The sequence below is a fragment of the Bombina bombina genome, chromosome 3, assembly GCF_027579735.1.
Source record: "Bombina bombina isolate aBomBom1 chromosome 3, aBomBom1.pri, whole genome shotgun sequence".
NCBI lineage: Eukaryota > Metazoa > Chordata > Amphibia > Anura > Bombinatoridae > Bombina > Bombina bombina.
The window spans coordinates 809,689,453-809,712,629 of NC_069501.1; the positions used below are offsets into that span (position 1 = coordinate 809,689,453).

The window sequence follows — 23,177 nt, forward strand, 5'->3', positions numbered from 1 at the left end:
TGTCACTGTTAATCATGCTACCCTCCACACATTTTAATGTACCTATATTGTCCTCCTTAGTTTTTTTGCTATTTATGTACTTGAACAACCTTTTAGTGTTAGACTTAGAATCATTTGCAATTAATCTTTCATTTTCAATTTTGGCCAATTTGATTGCCTTTTTTGCATGCTTTGTTATATTCCTTATACATTTGGTATGTTGAGTCTGTACTATTTTCTTTGAATAATTTAAATGCCCTATGTTTTTTCCTAATTTCTCTTAATACATTTTTATTTAGCCATATTGCCTTGGATTTTTTATAACCATATGGTATATGTATATTTACCAAAGTTTTAAATGTTATCCATTTATCCTCTGTATTTTTATTAGATAATACTTTGTCCCAGTTTGTTATTTAATGATTTCCTTAAATTGTTGAATTTTGCTTTCTTAAAATTAAAAGCCTTAATTAAACCTTTAAGACACTGCTTATGAAAAGATTTCAAATGTGACCATGTTATGATCACCGTTACCCAAATGTTCTTTGACTTCTATGTTTGATATATCTATTGTTTGATAGCACTAAATCCAATATAGCTTTATTCCTAGTTGGCTCCTCTATTGTGACAAGAAGTTATCTCTGAGCATCTTTAAAAATCAATCCCCCTTAGCTGAAAAACTAGTTTCATTGGCCCAATTTATATATCAGGGTAGTTAAAATATCACATAATTACAGCACTGTTAGCAGTCTTACCTATTTGCATTAGTAGTTGAGTTTCCTCCATGTCACTAATGTTAGGGGGCTTGTAGCATGTTCCAAGTAATATTTTTTTTAAAGGACCAGTCAACACTGTAGATTTGCATAATCAACAAATGCAAGATAATAAGACAATGCAATAGAACTTAGTCTGAACTTCAAATGAGTAGTAGATTTTTTTTCTGACAATTTTAAAAGTTATGTCTATTTCCACTCCCCCTGTACCATGTGACAGCTATCAGCCAATCACAAATGCATACACGTACCATGTGACAGCAGCCAGCCATTCACAAATGCATACACACTTATTCTTGCACATGCTCAATAGGAGCTGGTGACTCAAAAAGTTTAAATATAAAAAGACTGTGCACATTTTGTTAATGGAAGTAAATTAGAAAGTTGTTTAAAATTGCATGCTCTATCTGAATAATGAAAGTTTAATTTTGATTGAGTGTCCCTTTAAGATTTTTTTCCTCCACTCTTTATTTCAACACAAAGGGTCTCTACATTGTCACCTATATCATAAATATCTTCCCTTATTGTAGGTTTAAGGTTAGGTTTAATATGCATGCAGATTCATCCATCCTTTTTATTATTCCTGTCCCTCCTAAATAAAGTATAACCCTCTAAGTTAACTGCCCAGGCATGTGAATCATCCCCCCAAGTTTCAGTTAGACTGATATCAACTAAGAGTTCCAGCTCCCCCATTTTACTCATCATGATTCTTGCATTTGTTGTCAAATTTAATTTTCATTTGCTTTTTGCTGCTACTTGGTGCGCTTTCCTCCATACTTTCTAGTGTGACATTTCTTAAAGGGATGGTAAATTCTGACTAACTGCTCAACATATCTGTAAAGGTCTTAGATATGCTTCTCTCTTAACCTATACATTATTACACTGAATAATTTTACTTTTATTCCAGCATCAATACCTTATTGAATTCAGTCTCTCTCTCCGTTTTTTTTAATCTCCTTCTTTGAGTGGCATCTGTTCGACCCAATCAGAGCCTCAGCATGCGTCCCATGTAAAGCTCTATCTCCACGCTCTCGTGCTCTGAACGCTGTCATTGTAATGAAATGCGCATGCGCTACAACTTATGCTAATTGCGCATCAGAAGTAGTAAATTATCTTTTGCGGTTTATTCACTGTTTATTGGCGGAGCAGCTAATTTACTTCAATACGATGACAGCGTTCAGAGCACGGGAGCGTGGAGATAGACATTTACATGGGGTGCATGTTGGAATAAAAGTAAAAATGATTCAGTGTAATGATGAATAGGTTAAGAGAGAAGCATATCGATATGCTAGTTAGGATAAGACCTTTACAAATATGTTGAGCAGTTTGTCAGAATTTACTATCCCTTTCTTCAGATATTATAGGAGTGACAAATTCACAGACTGATCTCTCTGTTCTAACTGACCCCCCCCCCCTTTGCCTAGTTTAAAAGATTCTCTAAATTAGTTACCATCCTTTCCCCCAACACACCTGCACCCATGTCATTCAGGTGCAATCCTTCCTTACTGTACAAATTGTACCCAAGTGAAAAGTCAGCCCAGTGATCTAAAAAGTCAAACTCCTCATTTTGACACCATGTTATTTGACCATGAATTAAAGGGACAGTTCACCCAAACATTTTCTCCCATTTAAATGGTTCCCAATGTTCCATTTTACCTGCTGGAGAGTATTAAATTGTTTACAAGTAGCTCCTTTACCCCATTTTGGTATTTGAAATAGCCGATTTAGCCTGTAGTATCCCAACCTATACTGAAAGTTTTGATACTGGAGTCTCAGCTATTGAATAGCCCAAGTAAACAACAACAACCAGCAGAAGAAATTAAGGAATAACATGATGATTTTCCATTGTTCTCTATATGTATTGAGCTTTAGTTTGCCAGAAATATACAACATAAGGAAGCAAGTTGGTGTACACAAAGTGATAACATGAGATATAATACCTGAAACTCAATCCATTGTAGTAGGCTATGGTTTAAAAAGCACAAAACCAGCTACTTCATATACACAAAGCAGAAAATGCCATTTTTCACACATTTTATATTCTGCAGCTGGTATAACAAGTCATTGAAAATACATTAATATAAAAACAATTTTACAGTGTACTGTCCCTTTAACTGACCTTAGCTCCTTCTGCCTTACTGAGGTAGCACACGGCACTGGTAATATCTCCGAAAATATTACTTTGGAGGACCTTGTTTTAAGCTTGCTACCTAACTCTCTGAAGTCCTTTTTTAGGACTCCATCTCCCGCCGATTCCTTCATTAGTACCAATATGTACCATGGTTGCAGGATTAGACCCACATCCTGCTAACAATCAATACACTCCACAATATACCTAACACGAGCACGTTGAAGACCGCAAACTGTTCTATTTAAAGGGTCTGGATGACAAATTACCCTATCCACTGTCCTAATAGTCTCCTACCACCAAAATCTGCCTCAGGTCCTGACTTGTATGCCCCTCTTCCATGGCTGAAGGACTTAACTATAGTATGCCCTGCTACTATGTCTGAAGGACTGCCCACCATAGTATGCTCCTCTTCCACTACTAGAGGACTGCTCACTATACTAGGCAAAACAGCCCTCTCTGACACTGCCACTGCTGAACTGATATCCCCAACATCTTCACTTAATATGGCAAATCTGTTGTGGTGTACCAGCTCCAAACTGGTCTGTCTCTTACGCTTACCTTTACTTCGCCCTCTAACTGTGACCCAGCTAAATTCTGGAGTCTCCTCATCTGTATCTTTCCCATTCGTACTGCTAGAACCATTAACAACCAGCTCAGTCCTATCCATTTCCCTTTCAAGTGTCTGGATTTCATGCAGTGTTGCAATTTGTTCCTCCAGAACTCCAATACGAGTTTCTAAAGAGACAATATGTTCACACTTGCCACAGACATAATCCCTGAAGTGGCTGCTCCAGTGATACAAACATGTGGCAAGTTGTACACTGAATGAGATTCTCACACATACTTACTAAAAGGTTTAACTTAAAAATATAAAATAATTATTTTTCACCTTGGTTACTCCAAATCCTTGTTTACCTAACTCCCCTTGTTTAGGTAACTCCTTTACTTTAACAGATAATTTTTTTGATTGATGGTAGATAACCAAAAATGCCCATCAAGTCTACCCATATAACATTACTATTTTCTTAGTATAGTCTTATGGCCAAGGCATTTTTGAAGTCTTTTAAAAATTTGTGTTTACCACCTTTATTGTGAGTTTATTCCATAAATCCACCACCCTTTTTGTTTAATAAAAAAAAAAAAAAAAAAAAAAAGGCTGCCTCACATTTCTCCTGAATATGTTAACCTCTAAGTTAAGAGTGTGACCCCTTGTTTTGGCATCCTATTTACCTGATAAATTATTTTATTTCGGAATGAGGATGGTCCACAGTACTCCATAACATATGCAATATATTTCCCGCCACTAGGAGGAGGTCAAGAACAAATCTCAGATCTTAAAGGGACAGTATACTGTAAAATAGTTTTTCCCTTAATGTGTTTACAATTGCTTTTTTTTTACCAACTGCAGAGTAAAAAATGTATGAAAATTAGCTGTTTAAGGTTTATTTCTGTATATTAAAGCTCTGATTTTGTGTTTTGAAGCCACAGCCTAATAAAATAGGTTGAGCTTGTAGGTATAATCCGATCTCATTACTGTATCACATTGTGCACATATACCTGCTTCTTTATCTTATATCTGTCCTTAAAACAATCACCAATACTTTGAGAGAACAATGGAAAATCAACATTTTATTACCTTATCTCTTCTTTATCACACTGGGAGTGTAATTTCTTCTGCTGGCTGTGTTTACAAAGCTTATCTATAGCTGGTACGCGCGGCCACAAACTTTCAGAATAGGTGGGGATACCACATCCTAAATTAACCATTTCAAATGCCAATATAAGGGTAAAGGAGCTACTTGTAAAAAATTTAATACACTCCAGCAGGTAAAGTGGATCATTGGGAACAAATTAAAGGGGAGAAAATATTTGAGTAAACTGTCCCTTTAAAATCCTTCCCTCCTCCCATCTCAGTTTAATGTATAGCAGACTAGAGAATATGAAACATCTAGGTAGAAAAGATAAAAGCAGGGTTTGTTGAGGTGACATAACAGTCACCCAATTATTTAAACAGGCAAGGCTTGTGGACCATCATTCTGAAAGAAAATACATTTATCAGGTAAGCATAAATGGTTTTCTCTTTCGTAAAATAATGGTACACAGTCCTCCATAACACATGGGATTAATACCCAAGCAGATGGTCTATGTTATGGAAAGGGTGTGAATTTTTTTTCTGCCAGTTCCTATTTAGCCGACACCATAGCCTAAAGGACTTTGCTGACAAAAGCTGCTTGCAAAGAAGCAAAAACATTAAAACAATAACATTTGGAAAAAGTATTTAGAGAAGACTGTGTGACAGCTTTGCAAGTCTGTTCTAAAGATGCATAATTTTTTTAAAAGACCACAATGTTATAACTGCTCTTGTAGAAGAGTTGCGATATGCTTAGGAGGCGACTTTCCTGCCACCAACTAAGCATTGTGAATCACTTGTTTAAGCCAATGCTACCTTTGTAGCTTTTTGTCCTTTACTGTAAGTCATTCCTTCATTGTGTCCAGATCAATCTAACTCTACCCCTGTGGATAGCCTTTGGTTTGGACAAGAGCCGGTGTGTCTATACAGTTAGCTGTTCATTCTGCTCTCTCTTGTTCTTGTGCTGGTGGTACTAGGCCATTATGGCGCCTCTGTGTTCTCTCATTTACAGACCCTCTTACATCAGGATTCGACCATCCTTTGACGGAGTGCTGCCTCTAGATTGGAATTCTGTTTGGGACTTTCTGGTTTTTATTTTGTGACTTTTGTGTTTATTTTTTATTTTGTGTTTGTATACCAGTCTATATGCTGTAGATTGTGGGGTTTTATAAGGAAGCGCCCCCTATGAGAGATTTACAATAGTCTTTTTTCTAACTGTAAAGGAGCAATAATTTTTTGATTGGTATTTTCCGTAGAAACTACCTTAGAAAAAAAATCATATTTGGTACGAAGTACAGACTTATCCTATGTGAATGTTTAAAAATAGAGAATCACAAGACAGTGCTGACAATGCAGAAACTCTCCTTGAAAAAGAAATTGTTAACATAAAATGTACTTTCATAGATGACAGAATAAGGTCAATGGAACGCATTGGTTCAAAGGGAGAACCTTGTAATACAGAAAGAACTAGATTCAAATTCCAGGGAGAAGAAATGGGTTCTACAACTGGCCTAATACACCTGGACAAAGAAGAGCTGCATGAAGAATCATTGCAGAATGTTAACTGGCAACCTTGCTTCTAGAGTAGACCAAACTCCTTGCGCTCTTCGAGAAACCAGACTGCCCCCAGCCTGAAAGACTGGTGTCTGTTGGCACAATTGCCCATGACTGACAAAGCCAAGAAACGAAAAAAAATATTGTTGTGCGGAGAAATCTAAAGCAATCTGTTATTCTAAATGTAGGTAACTCTTTGACCACTAAGGTAGCATAGAAAAAAAGAGAGGTCTCCAGTAAAAAGGGGCAAAAGGAACTGCGTCTGAAGCAGTTACCATAAGAACCGTCTACATGCACTAAGTTACTGATGGAAATAGAGCCTTTTAAAGAGAGAGACACACGCCCTCTTAATCTTTACAAAGTTCCGCCAGGAACTAGATGCATAAGAATTGAGTCTATTATGACTCCTATAAATGCTACCCTTATAGCAGGATATAAAGAGCTTTTAGATACATTGATTCTCCGACCATTGTCTTGAAGAATAATAGACGTATAAGCAATAGGTAGTGACAGGGAATAGGCTTGCACTATTCGTCCAGATACGTTGCAACTGAAATGCCCTGAATTCTGAATACAGCTAAGATTGTACCCAACACAGAGAGCCAACTGGCAGTGTTTTGCAGATATGCAAAACGCAGGAGCTGAAAGTGATCCATGTGTATAAGGATGCGCAGATATGCATCATTAATGTCAATAGTAATTATTCCCATCCTCCAAATTCTTTTTTAAAGACTGCCACCTCTGAAGGATCATTGACAACATGCGATAGGACCACTGGTCAATAAGTAAAACTCTACTTTAAAGAAAACAAACTTTCAATCTCTTAAAGGATAAAAATAATCAGACCGGATATTCGACCTTTTAAAAAAAAAAAATATATATATATATATATATATATATATATATATATATATATATATATATATATATATATATATATATATATATATATATATATATATATATATATATATATATGAAGTCTACACACCCCTGTTAAAATGTCAGGTTTCTGTGATATAAAAAAATGAGACAAAGGTAAATCATTTCAGAACTTTTTCCACCTTTAATGTGACCTATAAACTGTACAACTCAATTGAAAAACAAACTGAAATCTTTTAGGTAGAGGGAAGAAAAAAATATAAAAATAAAATATGGTTGCATAAGTGTGCACAACCTTAAACTAATACTTTATTGAAGCACCTTTTGATTTTATTACAGCACTCAGTCTTGGGTATGAGTCTATCAGCATGGCACATCTTGACTTGGCAAGATTTGCCCACTCTTCTTTGCAAAAACACTCCAAATCTGTCAGATTGTGAGGGCATCTCCTGTGCACAGCCCTCTTCAGATCACCCCACAGATTTTCAATCAGATTCAGGTCTGGGCTCTGGCTGGGCCATTCCAAAACTTTAATCTTCTTCTGGTGAAGCCATTCCTTTGTTGATTTGGATGTATGCTTTGGGTAGTTGTCATGCTGAAAGATGAAGTTCCTCTTCATGTTCAGCTTTCTAGCAGAAGCCTGAAGGTTTTGTTCCAATATTGACTAGCATTTGGAACTGTTCATAATTCCCTCTAGTTTAACTAAGGTCCTGGTTCCAGCTGAAGAAAAACAGCCCCAAAGCATGATGCTGCCACCACCATGCTTCACTGTGGGTATGGTGTTCTTTTGGTGATGTGCAGTGTTTTTGTGCCAAACATATCTTTTGGAATTATGGCCAAAAAGTTCAACCTTGGTTTAATCAGACCATAACACCTTTTCCCACATGCTTTTGGGAGACTTCAGAATGTTTTTGCAAAATGTAGCCTTGCTTGAAAGTTTTTCTTCGTCTTGCCACTCTACCCCCATAGCCCAAACATATGAAGAATACGTGAGATTGTTGTCACATGTACCACACAGCCAGTACTTGCCAGATATTCCTGCAGCTCCTTTAATGGTGCTATAGGCCTCTTGGTAGCCTCCCAGACCAGTTTTCTTCTCGTCTTTTCATCAATTTTGGAGGGACGTCCAGTTCTTGGTAATGTCACTGTTGTGCCATATTTTCTCCACTTGATGACGACTGTCTTCACTGTGTTCCATGGTATATCTAACGCCTTGGAAATTCTTTTGTACCCTTCTCCTGACTGATACCTTTTAACAATGAGAACCCTCTGATGCTTTGGAAGCTCTCTGTGGACCATGGCTTTTGCTGTGGGATGCGACTAAGAAAATTTCAGGAAAGACCAACTAGAGCAGCTGAACTTTATTTGGGGTTAATCAGAGGCACTTTAAATGATGGCAGGTGTATGCCGACTCCTATTTAACATGATTTTGAATGTGATTGCTTAATTCTGAACACAGCTACATCCCAAGTTATAAGAGGGTGTGCACACTTATGCAACCACATTATTTTATTGTTTTATTATTTTTTTTGTTTTCTTTCCTCCACCTAAAAGATTTCAGTTTGTTTTTCAATTGAGTTGTACAGTTTATAGGTCACATTAAAGGTGGAAAAAGTTCTGAAATGATTTATCTTTGTCTCATTTTTTTTATATCACAGAAACCTGACATTTTAACAGGGGTTTATATCCACTGTACATAAGTTTATACAAAGTTAAACATCTATATATGACATAAGCATCAGTATGTAGTAAATATGTTAGCATACCCACATATTTAGCAGGTCATGTGGCCTTACAGACTATAGAAGCAAGACAGACACATTAGTAGACACTTCATAAATTCATGTCCAGAATAAGCAGAGACATCGTATACACCAGGGCTCTTAAACTTTTTCCACTCAAGACCCCGTTTCACGTGAGAAATGTTTACATGACCACAGATATATAAAATAGGTACACAAATCAAACATTTACTAATAATAAATCATACTCGCCCCTTCATGCTCATACTTCCCTGCCCCTTCAATACTCCCCCTTCATATTCATTCGCCCTTTACACTCATACCTTCTTTGCAGGGCTCCCTCTTCTCTCCTGAGCAGCACAGTGCGCTGGGAGGAAGTGACATATGATCACTTTCACAAAGCGCTGCTGCGTAGGAGGGAAGAGGGAGTGCTAGGAGGAAGCAGGCAGCCAGCGCTTGGAGTGTGTTCCCCCTGTGCGATGGCACAGGTCGCACACCGCTAAGACTGGCCTTAAAAGGGACACTGTACCCAAATTTTCGTTTGATTCAGATAGAGCATGCAATTTTAAGCAACCTTCTAATTTACTCCTATTAATTTTTCTTTGTTCTTTTGCTATCTTTATTTGAAAAAGAAAGCATACAAGCTAAGCAGCCGGCCAATTTTTGGTTTAGGACTCTGGGCAGCACTTGTTTATTGGTGGGTGAATTTATCCACCAATCAGCAAGAACAACCCAGGTTGTTCACCAAAAATGGGCCGCATCTAAACTTACATTCTTGCTTTTCAAATAAAGATACCAAGAGAATGAAGAAAGTTTGACAATAGGAGTAAATTAGAAAGTTGCTTAAAATTGCATGCTCTATCTGAATCACGAAAGAAAAGAAAAAAATTGAGTTCAGTGTCCCTTTAAGATCGCGGGATGAAATATGGAATCAGGAAGCCCCTTCTTACACGGACCTCCCTGAATTTTACACAACCCCCACATTAGGGTTACACGACCCTGGGTCGCTACCCACAGTTTAAGAAGGGCTGGTATACACAATGTACATTGTTTATGAAAATATTCATAATTAATGTTCAGTATATACCAGATAAATGTATGCAGCGAAAGAACTGCAAAAAATGTTTCCTCCTTTTAGCAGCAAAATAGCTTATGCATGTTATTTAATTAGCCAATATTTTTGTGTGTGTATAATGTCCCTTTAAGCAAATCTTATTAAATGATGCTGCTGTCACAATTGAAAAGCAAATCTCTGTGCACATAGCTCTGCTCACTGCTACATATGTATACTTTACAACTGTATAAAGCATCTACTAACACAACATTGAAAAGGTTTCACCCTAGCTTGCTTTCTCCTGCAGAGCAAAGGTGTTAACACATAGGGGGAGGGACTGTAACTGGCTAACACAGCAACGCAGTCTGCTGTATATTTGACACCAGCTGCTAGAAAAAAAAAAAGGTGTGTGTGGATTAAAATACAAGCAGATTTAAAAAGGGACAGTCTACACCAGTAAAAAGATAATCCCTTTATTACCCACTCCCTAGTTTTGCACAACCAACACAGTTCTATAAATACACTTTTTACCTCCGATTACCTTATATCTAATCCTTTTAGAAATTAGCATATGAACCTCCTAGGTTTAGCTTTCAACTAAGAATACCAAGAAAAAGCAAATTTGGTGAAAAAAGTAAATTAGAAAATTGTTTAAAATTATATTCTCTATCTGAATCATGAGTTTATTTTGGACTAGACTGCCCCTTTAACTAATTTTTACTCAAATGTACCGATCCTGTCAGTTCACTTTGTCAAATAAACATGCAGCAGAGAAGTAGAGGGCGAGGTTAGCTTCTGAGGCAATAGATCTCCGTCAAAGCCTGAATTCCATGCCATGCACATAAATAAAAGCAGTATGAACTGGGAAAATAAAAATTTGCAAGCTATTGAGATCTGCAGTTTATTTTAAGAGCTGCAGCATTGTATTCTTTGTTTAGAAAAAAGCCAATACACTGCTGCTGCTCTCATGGCAGACAAACTAAACTGACGGCACTCCGATTATATGCTGTAAAAAGGAAGCTTGCTCGTTGCTTAGGAGACAGCTGAGCCATGCAATTGTTACAGAGAACAGCTCATCTGTTGATTGGTGCATTCTCCTGTACTTCTTTTAGCCTCTGAATCCTGCTGCCAGTGTTCTGTCGATTTTTGCTACCCTCTCTGTGTGCATGTGCACACTTAAAGGGACAGTCAACACCAGAATTTGTGTTGTTTAAAAAGAAAGATAATCCCTTTATTACCCATTCCCCAGTTTTGCATAACCAACACTGTTATAATAATACACGTTTTACCTCTGTAATTATCTTGTATCTAAGCTTCTGCTGACTGCCCCCTTATTTCAGTTCTTTTGACAGACATGCAGTTTAGCCAATCAGTGCTTACTCCTAGGTCACTTTATGTGCATGAGTCCAATGTTATCTATATGAAACATGTGAACTAATGCCCTCTAGTGGTCAAAATGTATTCAGATTAGAGGCAGTCTTCAAGGTCTAAGAAATTAGCATATGTACCTCCTAGGTTTAGCTTTCAACTAAGAATACCAAGAGAACAAGGCAAAATTGGTGATAAAAGTAAATTGGGAAGTTGTTTAAAATTGCATGCCCTATTTAAATCATGAAAAAAAAAAAAATGTGGACTTGACTGTCCCTTTAAGTCACTGCATTCCACATGTTGTAAAGCATGTGTAGAATGTAGTGATATATGTGCGCTCATGCGTGCTGAGAGGGGTTGCAAAATTTGAAGGGTAGACAGCAAATCAACACTTTGCGCATGCGCACATGTGCAGACAAAGCGTTAAGGATTTTATATCTAGCCATCAAATTTTGCTACCCTCTCAGTTCGCATGAGCGCACATCACAACATTCCACACATTCTTTACAACATATGTGAAATGCAGTGACATAAGTGTGCGCATACACACTGAAAGGGAAACAAAAATACACAGAACAATGGCTCTGGCAATGTGCACTATAAACGCCCAATAGCAGTGGCAGTTGTACGACTGATATGGCACTGCCACTGCTATTGGGCATTTATAGCTGTAATTCTGAGAGCACTGGAAAGGTTCATAATTTGAAAGTTGAATAACTTCAGAGCACCATAAAATAATTAAGATGCCTAATGTGAAAATCTTCATGGCAATGGTAAGTTTTAAATAGTTTATGTTTAAAATAGGACTATAATGTCCCTTTAGTCAATACTTTTATCCAAACAATCCAGGTTATGTACACAGATAGGAGGCAGATCTGAATACATCTCTTACATCACATTAATGGAAAGAAAAAAAAAATCTTTATCTCTACCTTCAAATCTTCATCATTATACATGCAAACAGGTGTATAATATGTATTAATACTTTCCCCTTCTGGTGAACCGCAGCAGTCCCACAGTCTCTCCCAAGGTCTGTGTGAATGGATCAGGTGTGCTAGATGGAGGCGCTGGTTCAGCTTGTATCAGTTGTTGGTATCTTCCTTTCCTTCCTCGGTTGTATAACTCTAGGTGCAAAATAGTGGTGCTGAAATATCAGACAATATACCATACAATGGTGAATATCTACTCACAGTGTATATTGCAGGTTACCGGCTCCTTCCCAATATGAAAAGACAATATCACAGATTCAGTAAAAAAGTTTGTCTATATTTGGCTCACAAATAAAGACAAACTTTTTTACTGAATCTGTGATATTGTCAAGGAGCCGGTAACCTGCAATATACACTGTGAGTAGATATTCACCTTTGTATGGTGTATTGTCTGATATTTCAGCACCACTATTTTGCACCTAGAGTTATACAACCGAGGAAGGAAAGGAATATACCAACAACTGATACAAGCTGAACCAGCGCCTCCATCTAGAACACCAAATCTTCATCATTGTTGTCCACCATTGAAACAAATGTTAAAATCTTAACTAGATTTTATCTTACCCCCAGCATTTACCTAAAATTTACCCTGAAAACTCCAGATTCTTGTTGGAGGGGATGAGGGGAGAGAAGGTCCTTAGTACATATCTTGAGATTGTGCTCGATTGATACCCTTTTGGGAATTGATTATAGTAAAGATGAAAAAGGTCCTTAATACTATTATAGAAAGGTCCCCTTTGACTCTCCTGTTGCGTGGTCCGATCCAGTTCTCTTGCCAATATAGAAATGTTTTATTTAGAACAATGGTAAATTGTGCCAAGAAGCGGATTCCTAGATATTGGTAATCAAAGTTGAAAACCCTCGATAGAAATGGCTAAATTTGGTATCTTATACTATCTCTCGAGTAAACCATCACTACATCTTTCAGGTAAAAAAACATGTAGAAATGTTAAACCATTTTTGGTCATCTGTGCCCATTCAGGAGTAGTTGAATCCTCCTGTTATAAGTAGACATTAGAAGTTCTCCCTGTTTTTGTTTTGTTTGTTTTTTTTACCAATTTCTTATTTGCCTCATGCTTCTTTTTATGTTTGTTTTTTTCCCTTTCACCTTTTCTTTCTCCCTCTCTCTCCTTTTTGTGCCTTGGGAGTTGCTAGTACCACAATTTGCATGAGACATGGGTTCCTAACACATTGGATTATTTTCAGTGATGATTCTGTGATGTATTTTTATTATCTGTTCCATTTACATAACTAATTTTGTTTCTTACTTTATGGTAGAAGAGATTTTATATATAATTTGAGCGCAGGTTAGTTCCTCTTACTACTTCTCTTTTTAGGTTTATAATGACCATATATGATTGTATACATAAGTATACTGTATAGTTGGATGACTTATTTGTACTTTATTCTATATATCGGTATACTTTGACCTATGCATTATTTTATTTAAAATGGTTTTATTTTTAAGCAGTCTTTACTCCTTGACTGACCAGAGGACCGAATCCTAAAAGACCTTTAAGTGCATGGAACAAACCCAAGCAATTAAGCAGCATTTACTTATATGGATATTAAGCAGTGCTCCTATAGTAAAAACAATTGTTAAATCAAAATACAAAAGACAGCAAACAACTTACTTGTTTTCTTGCAAAATGAACACTTAAAAAGGGACATGAAACCCAAAATGTTTATTTAATAGAGTACAATTCTCAACAAACTTTCCAATTTACATATATTATCTAATTTGCCTCATTCTCTTCATACCCTTAGTTGAAGAAGCAACAATACATTACTGGGAGCTAGTTAACACATTGGGTGAGCCAATAACATGAGGCATATATGAGCAGCCACAAATCAGCAGCTCCTGAGCCTACCTAGTTATTTCCTCAAAGGATACCAAGAGAACAAAACAAATTAGATAACAGAACTAAATTTTTTAAAACCACCTGCTCTATCTGAATCACAAAAGAAAACATTTGGGTTTAATGTCCCTTTAAAATTTCAAATTGTAGCCCTTGCTCTCAGGGAGAAAAGGGAGCAGACAGGTGTTAAACTTATGTTGCCTTCTGCCACTTCTGAGCATGAGCAACACAGATTAATTATCTCTAGCATTACCTGAATACTAAACCAGCTCATGTTACTATATCAGTATGCCATTAAGCTATAAATAATTTCCTGCAGAGGCACCAGCATCCTTGTAGGGCTGTGACAGGAAGTAATGGACAATGCACAAATGAAGTTAAAAATAACAAATAAAGGATAACAATATTCTGAAAATAATGAATACATGAATTGTAATGACTTCCTCTAAAGGGATAGGAAAGTCAAAATTAAACTTGCATGATTCCACTAGAGCATGTCATTTTAAGACACTATTTTCAAATGTGCTTTGTTTTCTTGCTATCCTTTGTTGAAATAGAATACGCACATATACTACATTAGTGGGAGCTAGCTGCTAATTGGTACCTGCACACATTTGTCCTTTGTGATTGGCTGACTAGATGTGTTCATCTTGCCAGTTGTGAAATGCTATTCCTTCAGTAAAAAATAACTACATAATGATGCAAATTTGATAGTCAAAATAAATTGGAAAGTCATTTAAAAAATTGTATGTTCTATCCAAATCATGGAAAAAAAAAAAAATGGGGTTTCCTTTCCCTTTAAAGTATAACCCACTCATCTGTGCTTTTTTTATTAAAGTTAAAGTAAATCCTAGCGTTTTACAAACGCTAGGATTTACTATTGAAACAAATAAAGGGCAGTTTCATTCACGAAGTATAAGATACTTCATGTAGAAAGCTCCTTTGTTTCAACCGATCGCCGTTTTTAGCTGCTACAAACGGCTAAAAATATAAATTTTGGCTAAGAGGTGACGTTTTCACCTCTTAGCCAATAGCCGTGTGGTAAATCCGGCTTGGCGCCCATGGGAGCCGGATTTACCGCACTGCTATTGGTTAAGAGGGGAAAACATCACCTCTTAGCCAAAAATTTTTTTAGCCGTGCTCTGCTGTAGGAGCTAAGAGCAGTGATCAATAGAATCAAATAAAGGAGCTTTCTACATGAAGTATCTTCTACTTCATGAATGAAAGTGCCCTTTGTTTCAATAGTAAATCCTAGCGTTTGTAAAGCGCTAGGATTTACTTTCACTCTAAAGCAATGAAACAGACTGTTTAACATCCTTTTAAATTACAAGAGTATCCTTACCACAGAGGTAAAACTGGGTGGTGACTAGCAGCTGTGCTATTGGGAGGTGTGATTATGCCCCTACATTTTCCCCTCTGCATAAACAGGTCCGGAATGTTAACAATATTTTAGATTGAGTTTCATTCATGAGTGGTAATGAAGATACACTTTATCTTTAATGTAGCACGTAAATTCAAAAACCCTGCACTGAGAAAAAAAAAAAAAAATTGTGAGTGCGCCGTATGGCTAGAGCACCAATTTGAAAACAGTTCAAACTGTTAGCTCACAAAAATAAAATATATTACTTTTGAATTTCAGCTCTACATTAAAAAGTTATAGCGTAACTTCATGACAACTGATGAATTAAACTCCTTCTAAAATATCACTAACATTCCATCACTATAAAAGGGGGTATTAAAGTTAATATTTTAAAAGCATAGCTTCTAGATTGTAAGTTCCCATGGGAATAGGGCCCTAAATTCCTGATGTATGCGTTTGTAAATTTTGTCCTGTCTCTTACAAGTTTTATATCATTGTTTTATTTAAATTTTACACATGGACAGCGCTGCAGAATATGTTGGCGCTTCATAAAAAAAGTATAATAGCATATTTGCCATTAATCACTACTTTGAAAAGATCTGTGTACAAAATAAATGGTTTTGCAAATCATAAAAGTTCAGAGCTACAACCCTAAGAGAGCCTAGAGGAATTAATGTTCTTGTTGTAATAAGGTAAAGGGACAGTAAAGTAAATTCAACATTGATGGCTCAGATAAAAAAAAGTTGTTTAAAATATAATGCTATTGTCTAATTTGCTTTGTTCTCTTGTTATTCTTTGTTGAAAACCATACCAAGGTAAGCTCAAGAGAAGCAATGCACTACTGGGAGCTATCAGCTGATTGGTGGCTGCACATATGCCTCGTCATTGGCTTACAAAATGTGTTCAGCTAGCTCCCAGTAAAGAATTGCTATATATTTAAACAAAGGATACCAAGAGAATTAAAGAAATTTAATATTAGAAGTAAACTGGAAAGTTGTTTGCTCTATCTGAATGATGAAAGAAAACGGTGTGGGTTTCATGTCCTTTTAAGATTCTTCTCACATCACTGCTCATCAGGTTTTAGACCAACTACCTCTATATACCACTCTGGTTGCAGTCTGAAAACAAGTGATGTAGCCAGCACATATTACTAGGAAAGCGGCTTTAAAGGCCACATACCTTTTTTTTTTTTTTTTTTTTTTTTTAAAAGGTAGTGCTTGCATTCCTGTCTTGTTCTTGGGATTTTAAAAGTGCAGTTTGTTTTATATGGATTATACTACATTTGTATGTATTATTACGGTCTGATCTAATTAACTTTATGATGTACAGACTGATCATTATGGACACAATATTTTTAAAAATATATATTTTATAGTAGGATGTCTCCTTTTATTGCTCTGAATTTGAGTTTTAATAAAATGACAACTTAAATCAGACAAAAGAGGCGGAAATTAGGATATTAAGTCTTATATAAAAGTTAAAATTCATATAATTTAAATCAGCCTTACATATGATTTATATAATAAACATCAATGGAGAAAGAAAAAAGTAATAGTACACGAGAAAAAAAAAATGCTAAGTGCTGATAGTAACTAGTTTGATATCAAACTGCCACGAATGGATTAGGTACATCAAACAAATCAAAATCCCTTCTCAATATAAAACACACCAATTTGTATGCTTACCATTTTTGTTCCAGTGGACCGAAAAGATCTAGGAGTACGCCCACTCTGTGGACTGCCATATGTGCTTAACTGAATAGACGAATGGGTTGGTGGACTACAAGGAGCCATAGACGATAAGTTCAAATTATCTAAAATAGTATGAGTTGATTGTAACTTTTTCTTGCTGCATGACAAAACTGATTCATGTTCTTCAGAAACATCACTGATAAGAGATATTTTCTCTCCATTTTTAATTCTTCTCAAATAATCTTTCAGTAGTAGCTGTGTTGGAGTTTCACTCAACCAATGCAAAAAGACTTCATCCACTTTCATTTTTAAAACAGGTTGGAGAACTTTGCTTGACGGCATGACCAATACCACAATTGTGTTTAAAATGGTACAATTTTCTGTTAAGAGAATCGAAGCTTCACAACGGCATCCAACCTGATACAAAAATAAATAAATCAGATTTTAAGGTTCTAATGAGGTACAGCTGAAGTGGCATGACAGGCAGGGACAAATAGACTGGTCTACAGCAATTTTTTAAAAATATAGACAGAAGTGATTTTTAAAGCACTAAGGAGGCGTAAAAACAATGTTAATTTACTACAATCAAACTGGGGAGCCAGAGACACATTTTAAAAGAGCCAGGCAAAATTTATGTATTTATACAAACACTCAAAATCTCTCTAAAGCCGCGTTCCGGTAGCGCTTAGATCCAGCGCCCGCACATATGCAGTGTTGTTGACGTCGTGACGCTGTAGATACGTCATCACCAGTTAGGGAGCTTTGACGAAACGCTCCTATCGCAACGTCTCACGTCACCACGCATTGACAGGAGAAGAATAGTAAGCAAGCATGCGCAAAGGGATCTGCATAGTACAAATTGTGACGATCCTGTTTGCATGTAAATATAAATTGTAAGTAAAGCATTCATAAGGTGAAATAAGCACAAAAAAATTAAATTCCGGATTTTTAAAAATAAATTTCAATTATCAAAAACACAGGTTTCATTAAATATCCGATATATATATATATATATATATATATATATATATATATATATATATATATATATATATATATATATATATATATATATATATATATATATATATATATATATATATATATATATATATATATATATATATATGGGATTGTACTAAAAGGAATGACAAGGGTGAATGACAAAATGAAATGCCCATAGTCTTTAATGGGATGTAAACTTAAAATTGCTATAGCAACAAAACTATGAGACTTATGAAGTAAATATTTAGTAGCATATTCTGAAAAGTGAGATTACGCGATATTTTAGCTAGGCTTACCAGAAGTCCCACTTTTACTGGGATTGTCCCGGTTTGGAGGCGCTGTCCCAGTGTCCCACCCAGTTGTTCATTCTGTCCCAGTAGGGTTGCCACCTCCAGGTTTCAAATCATGTGTCCGGGTTTCAGACCGCCTGAAACCCGGACACATTATTCAAAATGACTGGAGTGTGGCTCTCCAGTATAGTTGAGTGCTGGTACTTTGTTACATACAGCCCTGCTTAGCTTAACGTTCGTGTCCTTCAAAGTTTACATTTAGTAATACAGGCTGAGTGAGCAGCATAGGTTTTTTTTAATTTTGTAGTACTACTTGGTTTATTTTTCTAAGAATTTAACACCCACCCCCATCCCCCGACCCCTGGTGACATTGCCGGTAATACACCTTTAGGGGAATCATATGGGTATGACTAGGAAGTACAGACAGGCAGGATTTTTGGCCTGGATCTTGCTTTACTTCATGCAGGATATCATTTTGGCTGTAATCTTCCTGCATTATGGTATAGAGTAGCCTCTTAAACAGCTTTAGCAGGTGTTTCTTTTTTACTTTCATTCAATGTTGTATTTATGCCTTATGAGTATTTGGCTCTGTTCCTTAATTAGACACATAAAACACATATTACACTGCAGATATTAAATTGTGAAATTGATAATTATGAAAGTGATAATTATGTTTGATATTTGGCATTATTTAGAATCTGAAATTTAGAATAATGATTTATTTGCCATGACAACGTAATGGTGCCTTTTTCACAAGGGGGTGGTGTTATGGTCTATTTAAACTGTGTGATTCACTTGTTTGACTGAGGAAGGGTAGAGTATCCACAAACATTACACACATAAAAGCTACTACTTTAAAAGGACCGGTAATTGCCACGCCCCCTTGACCACGCTCCTGACCACACCCCCACTGGCACCGCACCAGGTGGTCCCAGTTTCACCTCTAAAAATTATGGTAAGCCTAATTTTAGCTGCTTTCTATGGAATGACAAAATTGAATGCCCATAGACTTTAATGGGATTAAATTTAAAAATGCTATAGCAGCTAGAGCGGCGGCTCACTACTAGATGACGACCCCCCGGTTTCCGGGTTTCTTGTTGCTCCTAGACTGCACACTTCAAAATACCATATATTCACCTCATCTCTTTGGAGAACATCTAACCGCTGATCAATCTAAACTATAATCACATTTGTAACGCGGCAGTTGCGCACACATCCTCAAAGGAAGCGCAAGACTCAGAGCTGGAGCTTCAGGCATCTGCCGCATAACATATGGACCCGGAGCGCGATCAGTGCTCCGCCTCCATATGAGGCCAGATGCCTGATTGTTAAAGACAGTGACACTGTGTGTGTCACCGTCTGTAACGATCTTCTGCTGGTGCCGGCGGTAGGTGTGGGCGGCTCAGCAGGGGAGGGAGTGGGAGTGCCCTAATACAAAAAAAAAGGATAGGGGGAGAGAGAGCAAAAGAGAGAGAGAGCAAAAGAGAGGGGAGAGAGAGAGCAAAAGAGAAGGGGGAGAGAGAGCAAAAAAGGGGGAGAAAGAGAGGGGAGAGAGAGCAAAAGAGAGGAGAGAGATAGCAAAAGAGAGGAGAGAGAGCAAAAGAGAGGGAAGAGAGAGAGCAAAAGAGAGGGAAGAGAGAGAGCAAAAGAGAGGAAAGAGAGAGAGCAAAAGAGAGGGAGGGCAAAAGAGGGGAGCGAGAGAGCAAAAGAGAGGGAAGAGAGAGAGCAAAAGAGGGGAGAGAGAGAGCAAATGAGAGGGGAGAGAGAGCAAAGAGAGGGGAGAGAGAGCAAAAGAGAGGGGAGAGAGAGAGCAAAAGAGAGGGGAGATAGAGAGAGTAAAAGAGGGAGACTGCAAAAGAGGCGGGAGAGAGAACAACAAAAAAAGGACAGGGGGAGAGAGAGAGCAAAAGAGAGGGAAGAGAGAGAGCAAAAGAGAGGGAGAGTAAAAGAGAGGGGGGAGAGGGAGAGCAAAAGAGAAGGGGGGAGAGAGCAAAAAAGGGGGAGAAAGAGCAAAAGAGAGAGGAGAGAGAGCAAAAGAGAGGGGAGAGAGAGCAAAAGAGAGGAGAGAGAGAGCAAAGGAGAGGAGAGAGAGAGCAAAAGAGAGGGAGAGCAAAAGAGGGGAGCGAGAGAGCAAAAGAGAGGGAAGAGAGAGAGCAAAAGAGAGGGGAGAGAGAGAGCAAAAGAGAGGGGAGAGAGAGAGAGCAAAAGAGGGAGACTGCAAAAGAGGCGGGAGAGAGAACAACAAAAAAAGGACAGGGGGAGAGAGAGAGGAGAGAGAGAGCAAAAGAGAGGGAAGAGAGAGAGCAAAAGAGAGGGAGAGTAAAAGAGAGGGGGGAGAGGGAGAGCAAAAGAGAAGGGGGGAGAGAGCAAAAAAGGGGGAGAAAGAGCAAAAGAGAGAGGAGAGAGAGCAAAAGAGAGGGGAGAGAGAGAGCAAAGAGGGGGAGAGAGAGCAAAAGAGAGGGGAGAGAGAGCGCAAAAGAGGGAGACTGCAAAAGAGGCGGGAGAGAGAACAAAAAAAAGGGCAGGGGGAGAGAGAGCAAAAGAGAAGGGAGAGAGAGCAAAAGAGAGGGAGAGTAAAAGAGAGGGGAGGGATAGCAAAAGAGAGAGGGAGAGCAAAAGAGAAGGGGGAGAGAGAGCAAAAAAGGGGGAGAGAGAGAGAGCAAAAGAAAGGGGTGAGAGAGAGCAAAAGAGAGGAGAGAGCAAAAGAGAGAGGAGAGAGAGAGCAAAAGAGAGGGGAGAGGGAGAGCAAAAGAGGGGAGCGAGAGAGCAAAAGAGAGGGGAGAGAGAGAGCAAAAGATAGGGGAGAGAGAGAGCAAAAGAGAGGGGAGAGAGAGAGAGCAAAAGAGGGAGACTGCAAAAGAGGCGGGAGAGAGAACAACAAAAAAAGGACAGGGGGAGAGAGAGAGGAGAGAGAGAGCAAAAGAGAGGGAAGAGAGAGAGCAAAAGAGAGGGAGAGTAAAAGAGAGGGGGGAGAGGGAGAGCAAAAGAGAAGGGGGGAGAGAGCAAAAAAGGGGGAGAAAGAGCAAAAGAGAGAGGAGAGAGAGCAAAAGAGAGGGGAGAGAGAGCAAAAGAGAGGAGAGAGAGAGCAAAGGAGAGGAGAGAGAGAGCAAAAGAGAGGGGAGAGGGAGAGCAAAAGAGGGGAGCGAGAGAGCAAAAGAGAGGGAAGAGAGAGAGCAAAAGAGAGGGGAGAGAGAGCAAAAGAGAGGGGAGAGAGAGCGCAAAAGAGGGAGACTGCAAAAGAGGCGGGAGAGAGAACAAAAAAAAGGGCAGGGGGAGAGAGAGCAAAAGAGAAGGGAGAGAGAGCAAAAGAGAGGGAGAGTAAAAGAGAGGGGAGGGATAGCAAAAGAGAGGGGGAGAGGGAGAGCAAAAGAGAAGGGGGAGAGAGAGCAAAAGAGAGGAGAGAGCAAAAGAGAGGGGAGAGAGAGAGCAAAAGAGAGGGGAGAGGGAGAGCAAAAGAGGGGAGGGAGAGAGCAAAAGAGGGAAGAGAGAGAGCAAAAGAGAGGGGAGAGAGAGATCAAAGAGAGGGGTGAGAGAGAGCAAAAGAGAGGGTAGAGAGCGCAAAAGAGGGAGACTTCAAAAGAGGCGGGAGAGAGAACAAAAAAAAAGTACAGGGGAAGAGAGAGCAAAAGAGAGGGGAGAGAGAGAGCAAAAGAGAGGGAAGAGAGAGAGCAAAAGAGAGGGAGAGTAAAAGAGAGGGGAGGGATAGCAAAAGAGAGGGGGGGAGAGGGCGAGCAAAAGAGAAGGGAGAGAGAGAGAGAGCAAAAAAGGGGGAGAAAGAGAGGGGAGAGAGAGCAAAAGAGAGGAGAGAGAGAGCATATATATAGCACAGGGGGCATAATTGATCTAGCCCGATCTTAAAAATGGGATTGTACTAAAAGGAATGACAAGGGTGAATGACAAAATGAAATGCCCATAGTCTTTAATGGGATGTAAACTTAAAATTGCTATAGCAACAAAACTATGAGACATATGAAGTAAATATTTAGTAGCATATTCTGAGAAGTGAGATTACCCAATATTTTAGCTGCTTTCTGTGGAATGACAAAATGGAATGCCCATAGACTTTAATGGGATTAAATTTAAAAATGCTATAGCAGCTAGAGCGGCGGCTCACTACTAGGCGACGACCCCCCCCCCCCCCGGGTTTCTTGTTGCTCCTAGACTGCACACTTCAAAGTACCATATATCCACCACATCTCTTTGGAGAACATCTAACCGCTGATCAATCTAAACTATAATAACATTTGTAACGCGGCAGTTGCGCACGCATCCTCAAAGGAAGCGCAAGACAGCTTCAGGAGCTCCAACTCGGAGCTGGAGCTCCTGAAGCTTCAGGCATCCGCCGCATATGGACCCGGAGCAGGATCAGTGCTCTGCCTCCATATGAGGCCAGATGCTTGAATGTTAAAGACAGTGACACTGTGTGTGTCACCGTCTGTTACAATCTTCTGCTGGTGCCGGCGGGAGGTGTGGGCGGCTCAGCAGGGGAGGGAGTGGGAGTTCCCTAATACAAAAAAAAGGACAGGGGGAGAGAGAGCAAAAGAGAGAGAGAGCAAAAGAGGGGAGAGAGAGAGCAAAAGAGAAGGGGGAGAGAGAGAGCAAAAAAAGGGGGAGAAAGAGAGCAGGAGAGAGAGCAAAAGAGAGGAGAGAGATAGCAAAAGAGAGGGGAGAGAGAGCAAAAGAGAGGGAAGAGAGAAAGCAAAAGAGAAGAGAGGAGAGAGAGAGCAAAAGAGAGGGGAGAGGGAGAGCAAATGAGAGGGGAGCGAGAGAGCAAAAGAGAGGGAAGAGAGAGAGCAAAAGAGGGAAGAGAGAGAGCAAATGAGAGGGGAGAGAGAGAGCAAAGAGAGGGGAGAGAGAGAGCAAAAGAGAG

General features: G+C 38.6%; 1 protein-coding gene across 2 annotated transcripts in view; it reads right to left on the reverse strand.

Annotated features, from left to right (window-relative positions):
* The window catches only part of PPP2R3B (protein phosphatase 2 regulatory subunit B''beta), a 470,846-nt gene extending 453,099 nt beyond the window's left edge, over positions 1 to 17,747 (reverse strand). The window contains exons 1-2 of one of the 2 annotated variants that reach the window (XM_053707748.1): positions 17,662 to 17,747; positions 17,007 to 17,429 (exon numbers count right to left, since the gene is read on the reverse strand). In XM_053707748.1, coding sequence (XP_053563723.1) covers positions 17,007 to 17,354 — 348 coding nt within the window. In that variant the 5' untranslated portion in view covers positions 17,355 to 17,429; positions 17,662 to 17,747. Of the gene's footprint in view, positions 1 to 17,006; positions 17,517 to 17,661 lie in introns of those variants that run through there. The other variant, XR_008401420.1, reaches the window with a different exon arrangement.
* Between the last annotated feature and the right edge of the window lie 5,430 nt (positions 17,748 to 23,177).